General features: G+C 42.6%; 1 protein-coding gene across 4 annotated transcripts in view; it reads right to left on the bottom strand.

Moving 5' to 3' along the window:
* Positions 1 to 955: 955 nt before the first annotated feature.
* The window catches only part of dnah9 (dynein, axonemal, heavy chain 9), a 181,282-nt gene continuing 156,008 nt past the window's right edge, over positions 956 to 26,229 (bottom strand). For all 4 annotated transcript variants that reach the window (XM_074620497.1, XM_074620498.1, XM_074620499.1 and 1 more), the window contains 7 exons: positions 25,014 to 25,205; positions 24,676 to 24,867; positions 17,426 to 17,596; positions 10,264 to 10,446; positions 5,871 to 6,124; positions 5,645 to 5,780; positions 956 to 3,273 (listed from right to left, as the gene is read on the bottom strand). In XM_074620497.1, coding sequence (XP_074476598.1) covers positions 3,046 to 3,273; positions 5,645 to 5,780; positions 5,871 to 6,124; positions 10,264 to 10,446; positions 17,426 to 17,596; positions 24,676 to 24,867; positions 25,014 to 25,205 — 1,356 coding nt within the window. In that variant the 3' untranslated portion in view covers positions 956 to 3,045. The remainder of the gene's footprint in view (positions 3,274 to 5,644; positions 5,781 to 5,870; positions 6,125 to 10,263; positions 10,447 to 17,425; positions 17,597 to 24,675; positions 24,868 to 25,013; positions 25,206 to 26,229) is intronic.

Raw genomic sequence — 26,229 nt, 5'->3', positions numbered from 1 at the left:
TCATCAACTGGTGAGGATCCTTAGACTCTTTGAGCATGATCCCATGTAGCTGTCAAGTGCATATATGTGCTTTTTACTAGGTTCTCCTTTAAAACTTGTCACCTGGAAACAAAAAACATCAGCTGCAGAAAGACTGAGGCAATTAGCCAACACGAGCTACATGTTCCATTTCCGCCGATGAAATCGACAGCCATCGGCTGGAAATTAAAAGCTGCTTTTGTTTACTTCTGAGTGAAATATCAGACTCATTGTTTGAGTGGTAAATCTGCCACCATTATCATTGTAAACTGCCTATGTTAGAACAGAAAGCATGACAAGCATAGCAACAGTAACTAAGGGAGTCAGGGCTTAGCAAAGGGTCAATTGGATGAGTTAGAAATACTTCAACACATCCACCACGGCTGCACTACAGACCAGAACACAGTATGTCTCCTGTGTAAAGCCACACTACAGTGCTTGGTGCAATGTCTAATGTGCATGTGTACACTGGCAGAATCTATTTCTATATAAATTGCCTCACCCTATCATCTCCTTCCTCCTCTTACTTCCCCTCACCTGCTCCTCCTCCTCCGCACACCTCCGTCTCACCGTGCATTGTTAAGGTTCTCCGGTAACCAGATAAAGGAGACGTGGGGGAACCTGGGCTGAGACAGCAAGAGGACAAGGAAGAAAGCGAGAGCTGGCTTACTGTGTGCGTCTACTGTACTTGTTGTTCAGGGATAAATTTGTGAGACTCCCCACTTTCTGCTTTGGAGAGGGTTGTTTAATCTCAAACGGGGAGGAGGGAAGAAGAAAAGGAGTGAAGTGGAAGGCGGAGGAGAGAGTTGGTCTAAAGACTCGGAAGAGAGGAGGCAGGACTGGGCGACTGGAAACGGGAGATAGGGGAATGACTGCATATTGGTGCTAAAATGGGATATATTATATGTGAAAATAAAACCAAATGCACATTCTGTAATGACAAGATACAACATCTTTACTCTAGAAGTTTTTGGGAAGAAAGTGGAAATGAATGTAAAATGATTTGTACACAAAAACGTTTGCTGTATTTGATCAATTAAGAGATGATTATGTTATTAGAGAATGTGTACATAGTGGAGGTACTTTTACAGATCTGGATGAATGTGTGAAATCACCCAATAGTTCAATTTATTCTGTGATATTCCCCAACCAGCTGCAGCTTCATAACACCTCCTCATAAAGTGACTCACAGACACATGATAATGTTAGAATTTCTCCTCAAACACATACAGATCATTAGCATTTTAATAACTTAGATACAGTGGTTCAAACAAAGTCTACAAACTAGTCATGGATGATTTTAATGGTCTTCATGAAGGCTCAGAAAGCTGCAATTTAAAGGCAATTTTACATTGAAATGGTTGAATGGCAACAACCAGAAAGTAAGTACCCGATGAGGGAGGCAGAAGATCTCATGCTGGCACTTTCTCTCTCTGGCGTTTCTGAGACACTTTGGATGTTACTCTTGAGATGTGTCACCACTTCCTGCGGGTGGATGGAGAGAGTTTTACTTCAACTCAAGTTTGTACCAATGCCTCATGCTGTCTCCAGCAGCATCCACTGAATAAAGGGATAACCCAGTGATAGCCCAGCCAAGTACAGACGTCTGATGCAGTCACATGAAGAACGATAGCCAATAGAGAACCAAGCTGACTGAAGCGGAAGGACACCCACCGCCGTCATGGTGGCCGTGGCTAACGCATGAGCTAATGCTAAACGTGAAGCGTTAAGTAGTAGTGAGATGGAGCTCAGAGATGGAGGACCAACTTGTTGATTTGTAGCAACAAACACGAGTGTTTATTTATCATGTCTCCATGACTTCATCCATCCATCCTTCGTGAATTTTCAGAACAAAGTAAACACTAACATCACTAATTCTTCCTGCCCGTCGTCCGACATGTTTGTTTACACTAAAGTCACATTTGATCCCAGAGATTTTGCAAAGTTTCTGTTTTTTTTAGTCGTTTTTTTAGTGTGTTCTCTCGTTGTTGATGAATGAATCTGGTAGTGTGTGGTGGCTGTTTTGGCCAAATCGTTGCTCTCCACACACTACAGGAACAAAACTGTTCAATTTAACAGAACATGATGTTATGTGTGGGCTCTCACATTTCACACATCTGTTAAGATCTGAAAAATCATTTAGTGTGGGCCAGCCGTTACACACACACACAGTGATGAGAACACAAGTGGCCACTTGTAATTGAATCCAACAGTAATTTTGCAGGAGCACTTCTATTGTGTGCAAAGTAAGAACATTTCTACACACACATTAGTGAATGAGGCTCAGTGTCTTTATATTTATATATTTATATATATTGATTTAAAACACAGTGATGAGATACTGCTTCGTCAAAAGTAAATAGAGGTGAAAAATAAACAAGATAAACAAGTCTTACCATGTTTTTCCCATTTGGTGCAGTGAGTTTAATTCATTTTTCAAGTGCAGTTGTGTTACGTGCTTCTACACTAATTACATTCTTACAGGACACGAGCTAGCATGGCCACCAAGAAGTAGCCTACTGATGCATTCAGCGGTCCCCGTCTGCCATGTGACCCTCAACTTCCCTTAGGACACCCAAGTGGAATGTGATCACAAGCTGGAATCAAGAAACACGTCTCCTCGATATATAAAGTTGCAGTGTGTTTACAGTACTTCTTATTTTACTTCTGTGACATGCTAAGACTTAGTGTAACAATAGCACAAGTAGAGATGAGTCATGAAGTCAGTATACTGACTCAGTAATCAGTCAGTCACACAGCAATATCTATCCAACGTGTGACTAACATTAGCCACCATAAGCTGCTGGTCATACCAGACCAAGGACGACTTGCTGTTCGAGTGTATTGAATTGAGCAAGGATGCGTTTTATTTCTTATGAACTCAACTTTTCATTTGCTAGAGGAAGACTGCATTATTTATTCTTTCAGAAGTTACATAGTCTTGCTTTAAAATATTTGGTCCAAAGTGAATGGAACCTTTGACCCTGTTGGCACCATGACCACCACAATAAAGCAGCTGAACTCCTGCTAGATCTGCAGAAGCAAGGCCACTCCAGCTAAAGTCCACTTGGAGGGATTTTCTTTGGTCTTCAGGTTGAAGGTCCATACGTAGGTGGGTCCCCTCTGGCGGGTCTTATAAACGGGACACTGGTACACATTCCTGCTGTCCTGTTTGTCCACAGGAATGGCCCTGATGAAGATGACCGGCACAGCTGGGGTGAGCTCTTTCAGTCGGGCGTCTACAATCATGCCAGTCTGAAAGAGAAAGGAATTTGGAGAAGAAAGGAGATGGAAGCAGGGAGGGAGGGAGGGAGGGAGGGGGTGTGTGGGGGGGAATGACAAGCCAGTCAACAACAGACAGAAACATTTCACAGAGCTGAGGGGGAAGTTAGAAATGAGTTTGAGGTACAGTGAAAACTTCGTCCCGGCGCTGTACTTGCCATTGAGGCAGACTTTAATAATGTTCTTTTGTAGAAGAAAACATAGATGTTTGACTAATCTTGGTTGGCAAAAAACGCCGTCAGACATCCAGTTTGTGTAACGTAGCGTTGTGGTACCCTTGGAAAAGTGGTGAAAGTCAGCAGAGTTTGAGTGGAAGTCAAGCTGGCCTGCCTAAGAATACACACTCTATAAACACAGTGAAACAGAGTGGTCTGTCTCATTAATTAATCCTCCTACACTTAGCGCCTGACAAACAGAAGTTTCACCATGCATGCACAGTGACTTTCAGGAATGAATGTAAATCCTGATGACTTTGGAGAGCTCAGAGGACGAAGCCCTAATTGCATCTGCATTCACTATAAAACTTTAAAGAGGTGTTAAATACCAATAACTTTATGTCTGTTTGGATAAATACAAATGATGGGTGTCTTAAAGCAGGCCATGTGGCCTCATTGATTGTAAATTAGTTTAATGACACTGTATGTACACTGTTACTGCGGTAACAGATATCTTCTATTGTATAATCCCACAACATATTGACAGAATGTATTACAATGCTGGACTATTCATCACCATACATTGGTGTCCATCACATAAACACAAGTGTAATGTCTGCATTTCTATCAAATCCACTCAGCACACAAGGTGCTTATCTTATGCTTATATATCATTTTCATATAAATATTTGGGAGTAATGATTGATCATCTGTTATCTTGGAAAGACCACATTGAATTTGTCTGTAAAAAGACAAAACAAAGAATTTACTTTCTCCGCCGCCTCAGGTCTTTTGGGGCGAGTAAACAAATTCTTCTATTGTTTTTTACTTCTGTGATTATGAGTGTCCTGCAGTATTGTTATACTACATGGTACAAGAATTTGTCAACTACTTTAAAGTCAAAACTGCTCCAACAAATGAAAATCTGCTCAAAGATTGTTGGTCAACCCCTTGAGAAACTCTATGAATCAGCCTATCATAATAACATCTTAAGGCTGGCTAACAACATCGTCTCTAACCCCAACCATGTTTTGAACAGTGAATATCAACTGTTACCATCGAATCGGAGATACAGGGTTCCACGATTTAATAAGGTTAGACTGAAGCACTCTTTTTTGCATCAGTCAATCCTTAAACTAAATATGGAGCCTAATCCCAGATCAAATGTGCGTTAAAGGGCCCTGAATATTGTCTTCTGTGATTGTAATGTTTAAATGTTTGTATCCTTGTTTATTGTCTTTGTCCTTTCTGTGATGTTGCAAACGGAGCTGCTGTTATGCAAAACAAATTTCAGACCTGTCTGACAATAAAGTATAAAGTATAAAGTATAAAGTAAAGTATATAGCCTACAGTATCTATCCGTCTTTGATGTCTGAACCCCTTCTGAATAAAATGCAAGCTTCATTAATATAGATGAGTAGGTTTATCATAAATCTTTGACTTTTATTGCTGCACAGAGCTGTGTCCAGATGGAGCACTGCTTACTCTCCTGTTCTACTCTCTGCTGCTACTCCCCGCCAGTGGCAAAGAACTGGCCTTGGGGCTGAGAAGAAGAGGAGGAGGAGGAGGAGGAGGAGGAGGAGGAGGAGGAGGAGGAGAAGGAGAGTGGAGGAGTTGTGAGGAAAAGCCGCCCGTCTGTCCGCCTGTCTTTTTCTGCCTGCGTCTCCAACTTTAATGAAGAAAAAAGGAGCCGCTCCTCTAAAGGGCGATCTAAGTGTTCAAGTGCACACTCTGCACATTCCCTAATTAAGCAGTCTACAGGGATGCTCCTTGAAAGCTGGGTGCATATGCAGTAGCTGCATGTATGTAGATAGATAGAGCCCTGGGAAGCTGAGTAATGCACTGCACCCCCGAGAGCTGAACACATGCAGGATGCAAAGCGGAAAAATAAGCCACAAAGGGAACGTGGAAGAACTTCAACGGGGGAAAATATCCAAGTTTCTTTACTTGACTCAGTTTAAAGATGCATTTTGAGGTTAGCTCACCCTATGTTTACGTGTTAGTCTGTCATCCATCATCACAAGTTGTCTGTAATATTTCTGTTTAAGGTGCTTGTGAATCAAAGTGTGCTGTTTATCAGTTTCCCTTGAGACTAAACTTCACAATCAGCTATTCTTAGCTGATACTTCTTACCTATTCCTACCTGCGACAGTCAGCTGAACAAAGCGATCGATTAATAACGCATGTACCTGTGTGTCCCAGCGTGCACCCTCCATGTACAGCCCGTGTACGTAGGCCCCTTCACGGGGCGGTAAAGAGAAGTCCTCGCGATTCTTCTTGGTGACATCGCACTGCAGACACATCCTGTCCAGAGGCCACTCATTCCTGTCATTCAAACACAGGCAGATTTACTGTTACACCGAGTGGTTTCTATCACATTTACACCCTCCATGTCTGAATGCAAAACAGCCGTACCTTCGAGCCATAGCCTGCATGATGGCTGTGAGGAAGGACTGCGGGTTGAAGAAGCCAGCCAGCCACACCACAGAGGGTAAGACGAAGTCCGCCGACCAGGCTTCCAGCTCCTTGATCCTGGCCAGCAGGTCAGTGAACCACAGGGCCAGGCCAGACATGGAGGGGTAAGCCCGCTTGGTCCAACCGTCTGGCACCATGTCGAGGAAAATAGCATTCTGAAGGTTCTCCATGTCACTGGTCATGGTTAACTCTCCCTGGGTGGGGGCCACAGGAAAGGAGAACATTCAACAACCAACTCAAATCATCCATTTTGCAGTCAAACATCATTATCCAACATTATTGTTAAAGGGCAGGTCCACGTGTGTTCTGGAAACACCCACTCAGCCGTTGCAAAAAGCAGTGATGCAAGTTTAAGTTTAGTAAGCTAATGAATAAGGTTATGAATAATGTGAACGCTAGCACTCGCTGAGTCAGAGTTAGCTGTGCTAAGTTTGGAAACAACTGAAATGGTTGTTTCAGATTTTTTTAAAAGGGGTTGTATTGTATACTCTTTACTGCGTTCTGGGAGGTAAAATGACTGCTGGTCTACCGCTGCATCCATCCGTTAGTTTGTTTGTGTTGTGTAACTTTCGTATCCAAACCAAAGACTATAGAAGCAAAGAGACCAAACTCTGGTGATCTTTTAACAACAGCCACTATATTTATATATACCATCTGCGGTAGCGCTGACGCCAAAACACCAATGAGCACGGTAGTCTACGGAGAGATAGAAATATGATTTTGATCCTGTATGAATTGCTCCAGTTTGTTGTAAAACTGTTGAATTATCAGACTGTGAAAATACGTCATTAGAAAGACGACACAGCCAACAGTACGGTAGAGACGTCTCTCTCTCTGAAGCTACCATGTCTGTGTGTTTGCTACTGGGATGAACTCACACCAGCAACACGTCTGATCCTTCTTTCTCTTCCCGGCTGATATAAAGACCTGGAGTCTCTGGATAAAACACATCAAGTCAGATAACGTTACATCTGTGTGTGGAACATAAGTTAGCTAGCTAGCTAGTGTTGGTGACGTATGTTGTGAGAGACGATAGATGTAGTTCACTGAGCGGTTTCACACTAAACTAAATGATACTATGACAGACTGAGACTTTCTGGACTTGAAAAATTGTGTTCTAAAAGTACAAACATCATCTGTGTGATTCATGGCACAATTCAAACAAAAATATATAATTATATAATATTCATATTTTTTTCCGAAATAAGGTCCCACGGGGTCCAACGGAAGGGGAGGGACTTCAGCTCTCTATATTTGTTGCCTAATTGGTTTAAGGGTGAAGTTAAAGTTCAGGCTCATCTTTACATTGGGCAGTTAACATTGTGCTGTAGCTTTGTGTGCTTTTCACCTTTTATAAAGAAAGATGTTGTGAGTTTGGACTCCCAAGTTAAAGGACATAACTTGGATTACTCTATAATGAGAGGCCTCGTGTTAGTAGATTAGAAGAATTTCATTCCATTAAAGGACAGCACATGGCATGTACAGTAAATTTAAGAGCCATGTGTTGTAGCAGAAAAACAACACGTGGACATAAACTTAATCACAGCAATAATTTGAGATTTCCAGTGTCGCTGCTGTACTTTAACGAACAGGCGGCTTGTGGATATCACAAAAATCGCGCTTTTGGCTTCCATCCTCTTTCTGGAAAATATCTATTTGAATTAGGACAACTGTTCTCAGTGCTGACAGATGCTACCTCTCTTGCACATTAAAACATATCTTCATTGGTTTGTATATTTTCATTACAGGAAGGAACCAGGAGTTTCAACGTATCACTTCCTGTTTGTCTCAACAGCTAAACATTGGAGGTGACACCTCCCGGCCACATAAGGTGTGGATTGTGGAATGGTCGCTGCTGATGTATAGACAAACACAGAGACTATAGCACGCCATGGCAGATAAGGAAACACGCTGTAAGATAGGCAAGAGTAGATGGCACTGAAGAGTAATGAGACAACAGTGGTGTCCTTCACCCACTGATACTGGAGCTGATGTATTGCTGATGTATAGATACCCATAACTATTCTTTATGAGGGTGATAAGAGTCTGTACATGGATCTACATCTGTGTGTTTACAGTGGACCTTTCACCTTCGCAACGCTCCTCCAAATGATCCTGATCCGTCAGCATACTTTGACACACACACACACTGGGCACTATGAAGCTGCACCATCTCACCGAGGATAACATTCTCACAGCTCCTGTTCATTCCTCTATAAAGACGAAATATGATTCCATTTGCTGGTACAATAGTTTACATGGGTTTTAAATCACTGAGCCGATTTATTGAGGCTTGTAGTGTCGGGAGATCGAAGCCTCATAACTCCCGACAAACACTTTTACACACTTTCCTCCCCCCCTCTTTCTCTTTTGGCTTGTTGTTAACACGACTCAGTCAGACTCGACACATGCAGACATCTTATTCCTTTCTTCTCCTCTGTAAGCCAAATCTCAGAGTCATTCTGACGACTGATCTTCTGACAAACAACAGCGAAAAAAGGTTTAGTTATGTAGGAACAGTAATGCAGCAGCCCGTCGCAGTCAGCAGCAGCCGAGCCAGCGTACAGTATGTGACTCAGATGAGGGACAGTACACTTGAAGTTCACTTGTTTTACTTTAATTTAAAGTATTTAGCTGCTAGCCCTATCCCTGCTGGGCCAGTGGAGTTCAGGATGGGATCGGTGGAGTTCCCCAACCAAATGAGACATAAGGCCCATTTCGGACAAGATTAACATTACAGGGGGAATGATATTAAATATTCACTGTGCTCCTCTGTAATTTCACTCAGTATTTCTGATTTCTGGCATTTTAATACACGTGTATTGTGATAGGTGCAAAAACAGGTTTCCTGCAAAACAATGAAACAGCTGCTCAGAAAGGTTATCATGTATTAATTCACTTCTGTTTGTGTAACAAATAAAATGGCACCATTGAAGTTTTGCCACGTTGGGTGGTACCGATACCTGGTCTGGCCCAAGGACTAATGGGTTCCTTATTATCCTCTAATTTCATTGTGTATTTAAACACATCCGTTTGTGGCCCAACTGGCTTTGGTCTACAGGTTCTCAGTAATAATGCCCATTTCATCGTTTCGGACGTCTGTCATATGATCTGGGTATAAAAGTCATGTTAACTACAACTAAGCTGCAACTCTGCAAATGTTCTCATATCAGAATGTGTCCCACACATGGAGGATTACAGAACTCATTACTCGACTGTGCCACCTCCGGTGGTACCAATAAGTGATTTTCTTTGGACTGGGCCAATTGACTAATGTTTTTGAGCTACTAGAATGAAGGAGTAGCAGCAGTTGTTTCCAGCCGGCTACATTCTTACTGTACAGAATGTGAATCCTCGGGCACAGTTTCCAAATCCATGCGCATAGATTTACACAGTGAGGTATTTTTTTTCTACCATGTGACCCCAGAGGGGCTCCGTAATATACTGAAACAGTCAAGGACTTAAAACATTCTACAATGGGCTCAAGTTTAGCTAATCCTGCAGGAGCAAATCTACTCGATACAAAACAAATTTGTAATTAATCAAATTACCAAAACCAAATGTCATGCAGTGAATCTTGGGGCTCCTTGGGATCTAGTACAGGTAGGTGCCCACTTTGCCAGGTTGGTGTAATGGCAATTTTCATATTTGCAGTTTAACACTGTACCTTTAGACAATCTCAGGGCCTCACATGTTCAACTTTGTCACCATATGACAGTGACCTGACATTTTAGTTCTCTGTAACTGCAAACAACAGATTGCTGAAATACTTGTTATGTCTTGTGATGCTCTGTTGTCTGCTGTGTGCTGACGCATTGATACACTTTCTATCCTTCTCTTCTTTTCTTCTTTGCACTTATCTTCGTGTTATGCTTTAAATGTATAAATACTGACTACTCTTTGTATTCGGGGCTCACTTGCCACAGTCCACAACAGGTGGCTGTGCTCGTGAGTCCATCTGCAGATGCTTTAGTTATTAATTTATGCCTTTTTATTAAATTCACTGAAAGACAAGTTGTTACCTTGGTTTGTGTCTTGTTTTAACAGAAACTGCCACCACATTGGTGATATAGCAATGAAAGGATAAGAGCTAAAAGGAGGTCTTATCAATTCTGATGACGTTTGTCTCTGTTGATACTGGAACAATGGATTCAAAACGTTTTATGCGTCTAAACTTTTGGTCACAACTATTAGGACGATGGAATAATTATGTGCAAGTGTGCGAGCGTGTGTGAACAGACAGACTATAGTTACAAATACAAGACATAGTGCTGATGATCAGAACGATCATATCACCCGTTAGACCCTCGCCGCAAGCCAACAGTCTCCTCACCTTGAGTCCCAGGCAGAGCTCGCAGAGGGAGCGTCTGATCTCCTGTGTGAGGAGGTTCATGCGCTCACATTCCTGCAGCGCCACCACCTGGTAGGGAGTCCTCTCCTCCGCCTTCCCCAGCAGCTCGGCCATGTTGAACTCCTCCGGGAGCTTCTCCGTAATCTCCTCCAGCACCGCACGCACCTGATGATGTGTGAGGGGATAAACAAGTGTGTCAATGAGGGAGTGAGTGTGTGTGAGAGAGAGAGAGAGAGAGAGAGAGAGAGAGAGAGAGAGAGAGAGAGAGAGAGAGAGAGAGAGAGAGAGAGAGAGAGTGAGTGAATTGGCAGTAAAATTTTTTAGTTTGATCCATCTTACAGTTGAAGGGTCTGTTTGTAACTTCTTACACGTACAAATCAATCCGGGTCGGTGTCTCATGCGCGCTCGCGTGTGGCTACGCTGTTCAGACTCAGACTCCAACACAAACTACACAGAAGCACCAAAACCTCTTGGTTGTATCTAGTGAAGCCCGTCTGTTAAACAGTGTTGGCCGCGGTCGGAGGACGCGGGGGAGACCGTAGCTTTGGTCTCCAGGACCGGAGTCTCTGCTGTACTCTGCTCCTCTGCCTGCTTGCCTTCACTCCACACTGCAGAAGAGTTAGTTTAGCTCTGAGAATATCTAGTGAATGTACAGTGGACGTTTGTGCAGAAATAACTGCTGCAGCTCCTCCAGACCAACAGAGGTTTCCCGTGTCTTGTGAAGTGACGGGGCTCCGCAGAGAGAAACGTTATCGTCTCTGACCAAAACTCCGGTGTCTCCCCTGTTCCCTCCGGCCGCGGTCGGGAGGCTGAGGCAGGAAAAGCCAACACTAGGATCAGCATTGATTGATGGAGAGACCTTCGTCTGGTCAGCTAACATTACTGCCAAGCAGCTGAAATATAGAGTGATATTGTGCTTTTAGGTGACGTGTGTCTCCTCACTGTGTTGACCGATGCTCGTTCATGTCTATGTAGAGCGAGCACGAGCGCAAGCAACAGGACGCTGACTTTTGTTGACTTAACGGCCACAGGCGTCGCTGTTAACAAGACATTTCTGATTCTTACAAACAGTCCTTTTAAATATACTCAGGACAAGAGAGGGAGAGGATGCTCAGTGAAATAACATAGATCAGAGTTGGGGGTTATCTGTGTCAGATAAACTCAGTAGTGCCAACACTGACAGCCTGAGAAAGTGTTACAGTTTGAAAAAGACAGTTCCATAAATATTCATGAAGATATATTTTGCAAGACAGCTCTTTGTTTTCAATAACAGTCTAATCCCTCCAGAAAATCAATGCTCACATCATATTTTTGAGGGTAAGTGATGAAAGCTAATGCCCGTGTCAACACTTTCCCAAGGCAACCAGCATTAGCGATCAATCAACGGATTAGGTGCCAAACAAAGGATATATGAGGTCATCATATCTATGGATTTTTCAGTTCAAATATCTGATGTGGGTTTGGCAGCTACTGAGCGAGCTGAATACAAAGTGAGCCTCGTTGGTAAACTGTGGATGGCACTGACATCTGTTGAGACAAGAGTATCCAGGCTTCTGAACCAGAAAGGTCACACATCATAATACAACGAGGAACGGAAAAACACACCTGAAACAAACCGAACCAAGATGAAACTTCAATCTGACTCGGAGCTAATGACACTGCCTGGTTTAAGAACTGATTGTTCATGACTTTAACACACAGACAAAACTGCAATGTTCACAGCCACATTGCAGACCATAATAATGAATAGAGATTCATGAAACAATTAAATCAAAAGAGAGTTGAGCTTAACTTTTGATCTGTTCAAAATGTACCTTTAAGGGAGATGAGTATTTAATCCTCTTATCAGTATGGGAGTCGACAAATATGCTGCTTTATGCAAATATATATATATATATATTTATCATTGTAAATCAATTAACAACACAAAACAATGACAGATATTGTCCAGAAACCCTCACAGGTACTGCATTTAGCATAAAACAATATGCTCCATTCATAACATGGCAAACTGCAGCCCAACAGGCAACAACAGCTGTCAGTGTGTCAGTGTGCTGACTTGACTATGACTTGCCCCAAACGTCATGTGATTATCATAAAGTGGGTATGTCTGTAAAGGGTCAGAGGTTAACGGAGTGTTATTTAACCTCCTTCACAAGGCTAGTATGATATATATATACTGTAATAGACAGATGTCTGTTTCTCTCCTCTTTATTTCAGTGACTTTTAAAGAGAACAAATGGTGAAAATACTTCTCACTATGAATCATCCGTCTTCATCTCAAACTGCAGAACATTTAAAAGTGTTCAGTGGAACTGAAAAGGTTACGAACTCAGATTTTACCAACACAATAAATGTAGTGTAGCTCACAATGTGACCTGGCATGTATATAACAGACTGAGTGTTCACAGTGCAGCGGTGTATAGAGGAACTGCCGGGGAGTGTTTCAGGCTGTCAGGTTGATTGTAACACTGGTTAAGCCTGAGATGAAGCTAAAGCTAAAAGCTAGCTTGACCAGCACCAGGCTATAGTCTGGAGGAATACATGTAGTAGTATCTAAGGTCAGGCTCTAAGGTCAGGCTTATTTAAACCTCCTTTACAAAATTGATTTTCCTGAATATAAGCGTGACTTAGAGAGGTAAACCTGGTATAACTGGTAATCCCTCCGGTCAGCTTAGTTTCAGGCTTAGCTTCACTTCAGATTTAACCAGTGTTACAGTCAATCTGTCCCGACAGTTCCTCTTTACTGTTGCACTGTGAACAGCATCAAAGTCAATTTGCATCACGTCAAATGTATCACATTTTGACATGGACTGCACTTCCTGTGTATTTAGGTCCTCATCCAAACAAAGAAGTCTGCAGGTGGCTACCAGGACGGGAAGAGTCACAACTTGAGAAACATATTACAAATCTTTTTATTATGCAGTGGACTAAATCTCTTTTCACCCTGATGGCTCAGAACAGCTGCCAGTGTTGTTAAATGACAAACATTTCAGGGTGTTTATCTTTCACAGAGATGATTACCACTGTGACTGGAATATAATGCTAATACATACGAGGCCATAACTGGGGCTAAACTACGGGGTCAGATCAGTGTCAATATTAATGAACGCACACAGAAGGATTCACAAATGTATTTTCTGATCTATATAAAAATTACTCTCTCCACAAAAATATTTTTCAAGCAAACAAAAACAGTTGTATTATCGTTGTATATAAATGTAAAAAAAAAAAATCCACATATCAAAAAATAAGGTTGACAAATGTATTTCTGATGCACACACAAATATTTCATGTTTTAAATAAATGTAATAGAAATCCACAAATATGTGTATTTAAAAGTATACGCAAGTTTCATCAAAAACACATTTGGATGTTGTCACATTTATAAACAAACTGTTGAACCTGCATTTACAAACTGCTTGTTATTTGTGAACTTCACTGCATCTGTTTGGGTTTTATGAGACTCCCCTGACGTGCACCGATCCATTTCTTTCAACAGGGAATTATCTGTAGCCAATCAGATGTCTCCCTCCTTTTCATGAGCGTGTCCCCACGGGGGGGGGGGGGGGGGAATTATTTACATCATGCACAGGGTGTCCACCAACACGGAACATATTTGTGGATTTCTATTACATTTATTTAAAACATGAAATATTTCCGTGTGAATCAAAATATATTTTTTAACCTTATTTTTTTACATTTATATACAAAAATAACTATTTTTGTTTGCATTGAAAAATATTTTTTTGGAGAGAGTCATTTATATATTAATCACAAAATACATTTGTGAATCCTTCTGTGTGTTCATTAATACTGAGACTGATCTGACTCCATACTGAGCCTCTGGAAATGTTGCCGAAATGTTATCACTAATAATTTATACTCTATATGCACCGAACAAAACGCAGTCATTAGGATTAACAGTGTTTTAATTAACGCTTACAGTAAGGGCCACCTCATCATTCACAATCATAAACTCTTATTAAAGAATAAGAGATATCAGGAGAGAGATCAGGCTGATGCTAAAGTAAAAGAAAGCCCGTAACATAACTCACATTTGGCTGCTTGTTTCAAGCAACAGTAAGCATAAATTACTTTTTAACAAAGCTAACATTCAGACAACCAAGACCCTTATTTACGATATTAAAAAGGTGACACTTGCTCCATTGAGGGAGTGCGTAAGGCTGCGCTCTCTTTGACAGAATATTTTGTTTGAGCTTTTACACTCAAATAAGCTTTAATTCAGAGCAGCACCCAACCAGAAAATGCACCAGAAAATGCCATTCCGGTAAAAATCACCCTGGGTGCCGTCAGAGGCCCAAAACAGTTGGTCTGCAATTTATTTTCAATTCAGTGTGCAGCAGCTACAGAGAATGTCACCTGTTGTCATCATACATTTAAGTTTCGCTGCTCCAGCTCAGAGTTTAGTGAGACGGTCGGCTTCGTGAAAGGCTTTGGTTTACGTATCCGCACAGGGTATCTAGCATGTATGAGGGTTTGACTTTTCAAGACTGAATATCACATCAGAATCATAACTTTAGTTCAAATGCCACCGTTTTAACCCCTCCCCCCAACCTCACTGACCTGCTAGTGGGTCCGTCATAACAAATTCATGCTGTGCAGCCAAACACTGTTCAAACTCACAGTGCTCAACGCTGACGTTTCATAAGTTACAAACATGTTATACTGAATTTTGGGAAAATGTGTTTAAAAATGATGCATAAGACATCTTGAATGTTTCTAGTTGAGGGAATGTTGCAGCCATAAAAACATGGAGTCCGTCTTGTTTTGGTACATTTAATAGAAAATGTCATATTTGATTAATAAAATAAAAGTATATAATATACTTCATTTTCAACTTTATTTTAAAGGGACTGTTTGTAACTTCTTACACGTATAAATCATTGCGGGTCGGTGTCCCATGCGTGCTCGCGTGTGGCTACGCTGTTCAGACTCAGACTGCAACACAAACTACACGGAATCACCAAAACCTCTTGGTTGTATCTAGTGAAGCCCGTCTGTTAAACAGTGTTGGCCGCGGTCGGAGGACGCAGGGGAGACCGTAGCTTTGGTCTCCAGGGCCGGAGTCTCTGCTGGACTCTGCTCCTCTGCTTGCCTTCACTCACACACCGCGCTCGTTCTCACTCTTTCGCTCTACTCTCACGTGCATGCGCGCACACTCCTCCGGCGGCGGTCGGGAGGCTGAGGCAGGAAAAGCCAACACTAGGATCAGCATTGATTCATGGAGAGACCTTCGTCTGGTCAGCTAACATTACTGCCAAGCAGCTGAAATATAGAGTGTACATATATTGTGCTTTTAGCTGACGTGTGCCGCCTCACTGTTTTGAGCGATGCTCGTTCATGTCTATGTAGAGCGAGCACAAACGCGAGCAACAGGACGCTGACTTTCGTTGACTTAACGGCCACAGGTGTCGCTGTTAACAAGACATTTCTGATTCTTACAAACAGTCCCTTTAATAGAAAATGTCATATTTGATTAATAAAATAAAAGTATATATTATACTTCACTTTCAACTTTATTTTAAAGGACCTGATCTCTTTTCTTCCATGCACACATTTTATGCAATCAGTCATTTTTATTACCATTTCTTACCACAAGAGCCACATGTGCTGTATGTCTCTGACCTCTAAATGTGTGACACTGTGAGACAGTGTGGAATAAGATATAAAACTCCTACCTCAAAGCTGCTAAGGGAAAAGGGAGTCTTGAGGGAAATAAGGGTCAAACTAACCAACACCTGCCCCCCCGCCTCCCCCGCCCACAGAACCTTTTGTCAACATTTACTACAGTACAAGGTTTCGTTACGTCTAAACTGACGATGGATGTATTATCAAGATTGTTTTTTGTCACGGTAAAAAAAAAGTCACTGAAACAGCATTCAGTGTGAAGGAAATAAATCACAAAGTAAGCAACCATACTTGAATGTGAGAATAATGTAACTGAGATCAGTTCAAGCCTCTCCATGAGAAGCTGCGTAGCATCCATCAAACCCATTTCCCTGTTAAAGCTGAAACGATTCGTCCATTATTCTGTTGACAGAAAAGGAGGATTTGCTGCTTTTCTTTGTCATATGTGATAGTAAAGTCTTGTGGGGTTGTGGGCTGTTGGTTGGATAAAACAAGACATCTGCATGCATCACCTTGGGCTGTGGGAAATTACATTATTATAGGAATGTTTTCTGAATTTTAAAAGACAAAATGAGGAATCTGTTGATTGAGAAAATAATTGGCAGATTAACAGAAAATGAATACTTGAGTGGGTCTTTGCTCGGCCCAATAGATCCACAATATCAGACTTTCACTACATGATTATCGGGGCCAAAATAATTCATGATAACGATATTATCGCAATATCTATAGACTATAGACAACTAGGTGACATTTTAATGCTACTGTATACAATGATATGGTGTAGTATGCTTCCAGCTCTGTGGCAACAGTTTCCTGTTTCAATATGTCAATGCTATTGTGCACAAAGCCAAGTCAAGAAATGGTTCTCCCAGATTGGTGTGGAACTTGACTGGTCTGCACATAGTCCAGATCTCAACCCCATCCAACATCTTTGGGATTCAATCCGATCCAAATGCATAAATAAAGCACATTTAAAAACAACATTTGACCAAAGTGCTGTATAATTAAACATAAAAACAAAACAATAAAGCACTAAGACCAACTTAAAACCAACAGAACATTAAAATAATAAAAGCGTTAAGACCAATAGGAAAGAAAAAAGGATTAAAAAAGGCAACTCTCATGCCAAGCCAAAAGCCAATAATAATAAAAGTTTAAGAAAAGGTTCCAGGGGGGGAAAGGTCCATGTTGGGGTCATTGCTGCCTCGATTGGGTCCAAAAATAATGACTTCTGTCTCGCTCTCGTTGAGCTTGAGAAAATTTAAAGCCATCTAATCTTTGAGACAGTCTAGCAGTCTAGCTTTGAACCATTCAAGAGCGGTATCTTTAAGACCGACACAGTGCTCCAGACGAAATATTCAAATGTTGTGGTCCACTGATGAACTGGAACGCTGACTGCGAGTGGAGACTCTTATTCAACAATCACTTATGGGTGTAATGTTTAGTTGTCCATATACGTTTGGACATGTACTATACAATACATACTGACCTTTTCCTCACGTGTTGTCCCACCGCCCTCTCCAACTCCTCCGTCCCTGGGTTGCATCTCCAGCACCGTGCGAAACAGCTTCTCGGAGGTTTGTGTGAGGAAGCCGATCTCAGCATTTGGATGAAGGCCATAAAGGTAGGGCGACTCGGCAGGTAGGGTGTGGTCGATGTACTGGAGGAGAAGAAATACATGTCAGAACTGTGCAAAACTCTTGTGTCATCAGAAATCTTATACTTTTCCACTTTAAGAAAGTTTGAATTTCTGTGAAGCCTGAGCAAAACCCTGTCTGAAATTATTTTATTTTCCTGAAAATGAAGACATTAAAACGTGATTTTGACATGAACAGGACAACATTTGAACACTAATCCTAATTTAGCCAAGGGCTAAATATTGGCAAGAATTGGGCAATACGATATCTATCACGATACAGGGGTTACGATTCAATATATTGTGATACTGTAAATATAAGGCGATATATTGCGATTTTTTAAATCTAATTTTAGGAAACCTGTCATAGTATAAACACACCACCAAATGCAAAATTGTAATTATCACAGTCTGTAAAATCCAACATCATAACACTACTTTCAGAGGGCACATTGTTTTGAAAATTAAATAAAGGATTGACTCTTAGTTAATCTGTGCATGTAAACTATTAATTAGAAATCGATACAGTGTTTTTGAGAATCGTTACAGTATCATAAAACATAATATCGTGATATTTGATTTTTTCCGATATTTTCTTACACCCCTAATTTAGCCCTAGATTATTTCATATTGACAGCATAAAGATTGGCAACTCCGATTACTTCTGGACAGAAAAGTACAAAAGTCTTTCTCTCTCAGATGGTTCTTCTAAAGTACTGCTGACAAAGGACAAGAATGGAACCATATAAATGATGAGATATTTCTGGGTGAGATTCAAACACTCATGATCAATTGACAGACTGTTAATGACCATAACAAGAAGGCATTTTCCATCTGCTGGTCCATAATGAATATCAATATGCTTTTAAGTTAGTGCAGATTAAAGTGGAAGCTCCGCTGAAAAAAAACGCTCCTTTTTGTAGGGCACTTACATTATATAAAAAGCTCTTCTAATCATAATGTCCTGATGAAAGTTTTGATGGAAAATATATTGGCCTTTAATACAGAAACACTTTGTAGTCCGCTTGTTTGATCTCCTCTGTACTTGCTGGCTAATTTTTGCTGATTGCATACACCTGTATATTGATGAAAGAGGAGTAAAACTGCTGAGTCACTTTCCGTCTGTGCCTATCCCACATCTCTCCTCTCCTAAATATACTGTAAGTTTGCTCCGGATGCTTTTGGGGGAGACGATGGCCTAACAGACCCCCCCGGGGACCCAGGGGCCTTTACAGACCCTGTTCTTCGGTCAGATCTCGAGCACTGTGCCCCTCGGCTCGGCTGTGTGCTGACAGCCGAGTGTAAAACACTCCGGTCCTTCTCACCGGAGCCACTATGACAGCCAGGATGTGCCCGTTGAGCAGCACCCAGACTGGGGGAAAATTAAATACAAGTTGTACACTCCACTCCCTCTGCCTCCCCAGGGACCTCATAGGGGAAATCTGGACACATTTTGTGAACCACTGCATATTCATATTCATATTCAAGCTGGTTCCAGCTGTCAGAAAATGAAGCTTAAAAAAAAAAAAAATACTCCAAATTGGAAAATGAAATTACCACAATATGCTTAGCCTTGCTTATTTATTCATCACTGAAAATGATCCATAATATGTGAGCCTTCATGGTGCCCTGCAGCTGTTGATATAACAACCGACCTCATTTATGATTTCACCCTGTCAATCACAAAGCCTGTTTGTGTTAAATGATAAATACACGACAGTCACGGTGAGGTGGAGCAGTGACCTGATGATGCCTGGAGGTGTCACAACTAGTGTGACATGCTTTAAAGTGAGGTCAGGCTAAAACATGTCATTTTGAATGGTGATCACACAGGGGATGAAGCTGATGTATGTGGTATGTTTATTTTCAGCATGTTTTAATGTTTAACTACCAGGGCAGCCTGGTGGCTGAAGCTCCTGGGTTCTGCCTCCGCCCGGTCACACCAGACGGTGGCAAAGCTAAAGGCATTTGTGCATTTTTAAGAAAAAATTGGACGCTTGGTGACATCACCCAATATCCCAGGAATTAAGTCTATATTGGAACTTTTTGTACCTTCAGTGCTGATGTTCAATGTCAATGTCAAGAAGCAATTTGCCCAAAGTAGAATGTAAAAGTGTAGAGGTTTTGGTGGTGGACGGGTGTGTAGCTGAAAGGGAGGCTGACTTTCATGCAGGAGGCCGAAGTTTATCTCATGTCTCAGACTTCAACAATAATGCATGAACGATTAAAGATAGACTTTTTATGTACCATAACCACGATCTTTCCCTAACCTTAACCATACCATAGTTGAAATGTGCAAAGATTGCAGATAGTGAGAATTTTACAAAAGGTGGGCACCAGGGATTTTAATAATTAACCGTTTAACCAGCAGTAAGAATTTTAACCGATTAATGCAATCGGTTAAACGGTTCAAAGAAATATAAAAAATTAAATAAAAAGCTGAGCAAAACTCAGAGGAGTGGCTCGTCACTTAAAGGAGAAAAGCTGGTCCACCTTAACAGTCCACCTTAAGAGAGTGTGAGCCGGTGTTACAAGATACAGGAAGTTGGCTCGGGTCTTGAGGAGTTGTAGCATTTATTCACCAACAAATAAACTGTACACACACTGCACTGCTACGTTCACAGCTAGAACGCCACCGACAACCCCACACTCACCACCGCCACACACACACGGTCTGTCGGACACTTGCTAACGTTACGCTAGACACAGAGCTAAGCTAACGTATATCCGCAACGTCACTTTTGCTAGTCAAAACTCTAATTTTAGATATCCGTAACTACATTTTGACTATCCGTAACTCCAGTTCAAGATATCTACATCATTCTGACTGGATAACTGAATTTTAACTGAAGCTAAAGTTAATTTTAGATATCTAAAAAGCACAATGTAGATATCTACAATTGAGGGGAATTGAAGATATCTTGAACTGGAATTATGACTACTCATAATTCTGCAAATTCCTATTGGGGATATCCGCAACTGAATTGTGGATATCTGTAATGACAAAACCCATACAGATGAATGACAAAAGTAGTTTGAATCGTACTAGTCAAAATGTAATTACGGATATCTAAAAGTAGAGTTTTGCCTATTCAAAATAGAATTAGGGATATCTTGAATTAGAGTCTTAACTAGACAAAATTACGTTGCAGATATCTCTAATGAATATCCTGTCTAGCTAAAACAGTTAAAACAGCTGGTCATACCAGGTGTTGCTCCAGACAGGGTTGATAAGAACAGTGGGATGGAACTTAAACATTAAAGTTGAGAGCTGTCAAACCAAAACAATAAGGTGAAAGATGTTTGGTGACATAGATGGTATAATTCTGTAATGGACTGGTGTCGGTTGTTCAGACTTCGTGGTGCAGCTATATAAATATTTTGTGTTCCATGACTCATCTAGTTCCACTTATTGCAACTTTCATGCCTTTTAACTTTCAGTGTTACTTCGTAAGACTTACTGGCAAACTCTCTCTACCCACGGAGCAGCTCCACCTCAGAGAAATATACACAACTCAAACTACAATCTTTTATGACTCAGGAATATGGAAAGAGTTTTATTGTTATTGATTTAGCATTGAATTGTAGAACTCTACACTGTACATGGGGAATAGTGATAGTGAAAAAATGCTTTTAATTATAGTGATTCGATTCTAGCAATATTAAACCACCATTAATTTGCTCACATAAAAGTCCCTTTGGGACCCCCAGTGGCCCCGTGAAAACACCCAGAGAGCCACTGCTGCAGTCTTAAAGGTACAGTGTGTAACAATTCGTGGGATCTATTGGCAGAAATGGAATATAACTGTATCATAACTGTGGCAGCTGTGGCTCAGAGGTAGAGCAGGTCGTACACCCATCGGAAGGTCGGTGGTTCGATCCCCGGCTCCTCCGGTCACATGTTGAAGTGTCCTTGAGCAAGATACTGAACCCCAAACTGCTCGTGAAGGCTGTGCCGTCTGTGTGTGAATGAGTATTTAGATTAGGTCTTGATGGGCAGGTTGGCTCCTTGCATGGCAGCCTCTGCCATCAGTGTATGAATGTGTGTGTGAATGGGTGAATGCTGACAAAAGACCATGGAAGACGCATGGTGGATACAGAGGGCACAAGAAATCCAAAAGTTTGCAGACTGCAACAACACCCAGGGCTTCTATGATGCCATCAAAGCCATATATGGCCCCAGGAAGCAAACCATCGCCCCTGTCCGATCAGCAAACAGGAACACTCTTCTCAAGGACTGCCATGATATTCTTGGCCGCTGGGCGGATCATTTTGAGACCCTCCTCAACCACACCAACCCCGTTGATCTCCATATCCTCAATAAACTCCCAGACCTTCCACCAATCCTCCCTCTTGACACTCCACCACAGTTCTCTGAAACCCGTAAAGCCATTGAGAGCCTAAAGAAAAACAAAAGTGCAGGACCTGATGGCATCCCAGCAGAGATCCTCAAACATGGGGGGTTCCTCCTCACACGCCGCCTACATCTCCTGATCATAAACATCTGGAAGTCCGAGATAGTCCCTCAGGATAGGAAGGACGCTAACATTGTGGTCATCTATAAACAGAAGGGCGACAGAGCCATCTGTGGGAACAGCCTCGGAATCTCTCTCCTCTCCACCGCAGGGAAAGTGCTGGCAAAGATCATGCTCAATAGGCTGATGGAGTACATTCAGGAAAGTGCTCTCCCAGAAACGCAATGTGGTTTTCGGAAGTCCAGATCCACTACTAACATGATCTTTGTTTTACGGCAGCTACTAAAGAAGAGCAGAGAACAATGCAAGGACCTGTACATAGCCTTCATTGACCCTAGCAAAGCCTTTGACACCATAAACCGTGAGTTGCTCTGGAAACAGCTCCCAAAACTTGGGGTACCACCCAAGTTTCTTTCCATCCTGCAGCAACTGCATGATGGGATGCAAGCCAGGGTTCTCACAGGAGGACTCCAGTCAGAGCCCTTCAAGGTCAACACTGGGGTGAAACAGGGCTGTGTCTTGGCACTGGTCCTGTTCAATCTCCTCCTTTCAGCCATTACCCACCTCTTCCACCATACCCTGGAACACAGAGATGGAGTTCACCTGGAGTACCGCCTTGATGGAAGTCTATTCAACATCCGACGGCTCCAGGCCTACACAAAGACAAAGACAAGCCAAATCCGTGAGCTCCAATATGCAGATGACTACGCTGTCTTTACACATAGCCCAGAGTCCATGCAGCATGCCCTTAACACAATCTCCAGCCTATACCAGTCCTTTGGTCTCCAGGTCAATGTTCAAAAAACCGAAGTCATGGCACAACTCACTACCCAACCTCCTTCACCCCCTAGCTTTCAAATAGGTGGTGTTCCACTCACAGTAGTTCACCAGTTCACCTATCTTGGCTCCACACTCTCCTCAGACTGCTCCCTTGACACTGAAATAAACAGTCGCATCAACAAAGCCTCATCAACCTTTGGGCGACTCCATAGAAGGGTATTCCAAAACAAAAACCTAAAGATCAGTACCAAGGTGGCTGTTTACAACGCGGTATGTGCCCCCACTCTACTCTATGGGGCAGAAACATGGACCCCATACAGACGGCATATCAAAAGCTTGGAGGCCTTCCACATTCGATGCCTCCAAAAAATCCTCGGCCTCTCTTGGGAAGATCGGGTGCCTCACACAGAGATCCTTTCCATGACCAACTCCATCTGCATGGAAGCAACACTAGCAAAAAAAACATCTCCGCTGGATAGGGCATACTATCCGCATGCCCGACCACCGCTTGCCCCGCCAAGCCCTCTATGGGCAACTCAGCAACGCAAAACGGGCTGCTGGCGGACAAAAGAGGCGCTACAAGGACTACACTAAAGACCTCCTCAAGCGCTGCAACATAAATCCCACCCATCTGGAACATCTGGCACTTGATAGGTCAGCCTAGTAGGTCACCTGTGCCAGAGCGACCGAACAAATACACCACACCACCCAACAGAGGAGGACCGAAAGGCGTGCCCAACGACACCAGCGGGCAACTGGCATTACAACAACATCTGGGCTCCCTTGCCCCATCTGCGGGCGAGTGTGTGGCTCGCGCATCGGCCTCCACAGCCACATGAAGTGGCACCAGCGCCAACAGCGCTGAACACTCCCCCAACCCCCTGGTGCAACCGTCATCATCGGACACGATGGACAGCTAAGAAGATTAGATCCTGATGGGCAGGTTGGCTCCTTGCATGGCAGCCTCTGCCATCAGTGTATGAATGTGTGAGTGAATGGGTGAATGCTGACAAAGAGCTTTGAGTGGTCGGAAGGCTAGAAAGGCTCTCTATAAATGCAAGTTAATTTACCATCCATAACTATGTTTTTCATTAGTGTATAATCACCTGAAACTAAGAATATTTGTGTTTTCTTTAGCTTAGAATGAGCCCTTCATACCTCCATAGGGAGCGGGTCCTCTTCACGGAGTCCTCCTAGTTGCTCCTCCATGTTTCTACAGTAACCCAGAACGGACAAACCAAACTCTGGCTCTAGAGAGAGACTTTCACATTGTTACGTTACCTGAAGGCCACCGTAGTTCTCGAGCAACTGCAAAACTGTGGTACCGCGAGCCGCCGTCTGACTTCCTGTTGCTCCTAAAGTAGTGTTATTATGGTATGGATGATCTCTGAGGGAGGCCAACGGAATTACCATGATTTTGCACTCAGCTACTCACGTTACCGCAGTCTTGGAAAGGGAGGAGTGAGCGGAGGGGTACTCTGCACACTGTATCTTTAATATTTTCTTGTTTTCTAACTATGGGTTACATTGTGTTTATTGCCTGAATTCACACTTTTTACCTGCTTTTTAACCTTTTTATCTCCGCTAGGAGATAATGACATAGGTCGTGTGTGTGCGTGAGTCAGTGTGTGTGTCTGCATAATAGATTGGGTGCTCATTTATGGCTGCATGCTCACGGACCTGTCGTGGTTGCAGTGATATTAGCCTATTCTGGGTTGTAATCATTCAATCAGACATTACAGCAGTTGTGTTGCAGACACACCTGGCAGAGACCTCGCCTTTCTAGTTTTAATCTTAATTTACCTTTCATGTAATCGAAGGCTAGGAATTGATCTGAGTCGGCCTCACCTGGTGGTAACTGTTGTAGTCCATGTTTCCAGGCAAGGGGAAGCCAGGCGCTAGGTGCAGCTCTCCCTCCATCATCTCAGGCTTGATAAATTCCTCCAGGTAGGTCCGGCACAGACGGCGGTCCCAGTCGTCCGTGATGTGACCCCCGTACATGATCTCACCGAACAAGTAGCGCAGGTCATCGTATGGCACCTGGGAATTAGAGACGGAGGGGATGCTGCTTTACTAGAAAGTGGCTCGTGGTGTAGCTGAGGTCACGCGTGTTTAGATTTCCAATTAAGATTACAAACGGTGGTCTTTGTAATCCTTTTCACAGGAATAAAAGAATAAACATCTACCTTAGGATTGGCTTCCAGGTAGTTGTAGAGGACGTTGATGGAAATGGTGAGGTCTCCTGTGTTAAAAGGGTACGATTTGTTCCAGCCCTGAGGACCAAACTTCCTCCTCTCTGCCACCACCGCATGGAAGTAGCACAGGGCAAACAGGATGCTCTTAAACTCATTCTCTCGCGCACACATTTCCAGCGTGTCCTGGAAAACAAGAAAAACAAAGAGCCTCCTGAACTGTACAGCTGCATTGACTGAGCCACGGTGGTGTGTTACAGGTAAAAAGTTGTGGCAGGCAGGCCTGTTTTATTTAGTCGAGGCCCCAGCGCTGCGGCACACTAACAGACGGACAATGAGATGACTAGATGGCAATAAACCCGACAATGAGATTCCTTTTTAATTGTCACAACTTGTCAGGCGCCTTCAGCCTCCGACCGTCTCCTGGGCTCATTATTCCAGACAAGCAAATAAAAAAAACTGGACATAAATGGCATTGTAATCTCTGGAGGGAGAGACAGTTAAATAAGCATGCCAATAACCCCTATGGAAATAGGAAGGTTAAATTCTCTTTATTCCAGCATGTGTCATGGTGAGTGCCACGGTGAAGACCCTTTCACTTCCTCTGCTGCAGTACCCTGGGGAGCTGACTCCGACGACGCGCACGCACATACACACAAGTACAGTGAAGGCTGACTACCAATCACTCACACACACACACACACACACACACACACCCTTTCAGAGATTTAGTTAATATTCTGCACGCTGCTCCTCTGCTCAACACAGCTGAAAGAGACGCATAGCCTCCCTATTCATGACCTGTGGACTGGAGAGAAACGACATCCAGTGAGAGTGCACAGACACACACAAGCTTTGCACATGCACTGAAAAACACACCTCAATATCTCTGAACTGACAGATGTCCGAGATTAGCATCAAGATATAGGCGTGAGTCTGAATAACCAGAAAATTTGACAGATAAACAGAATCGATCAGTTTCAGCGAACGGGGAACGGATAAATCCATAACAGCTTATTTCACAAAAGTATTATACAAATGTTATCTCAGTAAAAACCTAAACCATTGTGCCAGACATTAACTTTTTAGCCCACCCAGACTCCGTCTTCTCGGCTTCTTGGGGTGGAAATAGGCAGCAGAGCTGTACACATATCCCAGTGAAAAGGTCAAGAGGAAAGAAACTGTCATTTCTCTGGCTTAGCGCTGGCTT

Source organism: Sebastes fasciatus, chromosome 20 (assembly GCF_043250625.1).
Source record: "Sebastes fasciatus isolate fSebFas1 chromosome 20, fSebFas1.pri, whole genome shotgun sequence".
NCBI classification, from domain to species: domain Eukaryota; kingdom Metazoa; phylum Chordata; class Actinopteri; order Perciformes; family Sebastidae; genus Sebastes; species Sebastes fasciatus.
Note: the sequence above shows the minus strand (reverse complement) of the source record. Positions and strands in the feature narration are given on the sequence as shown.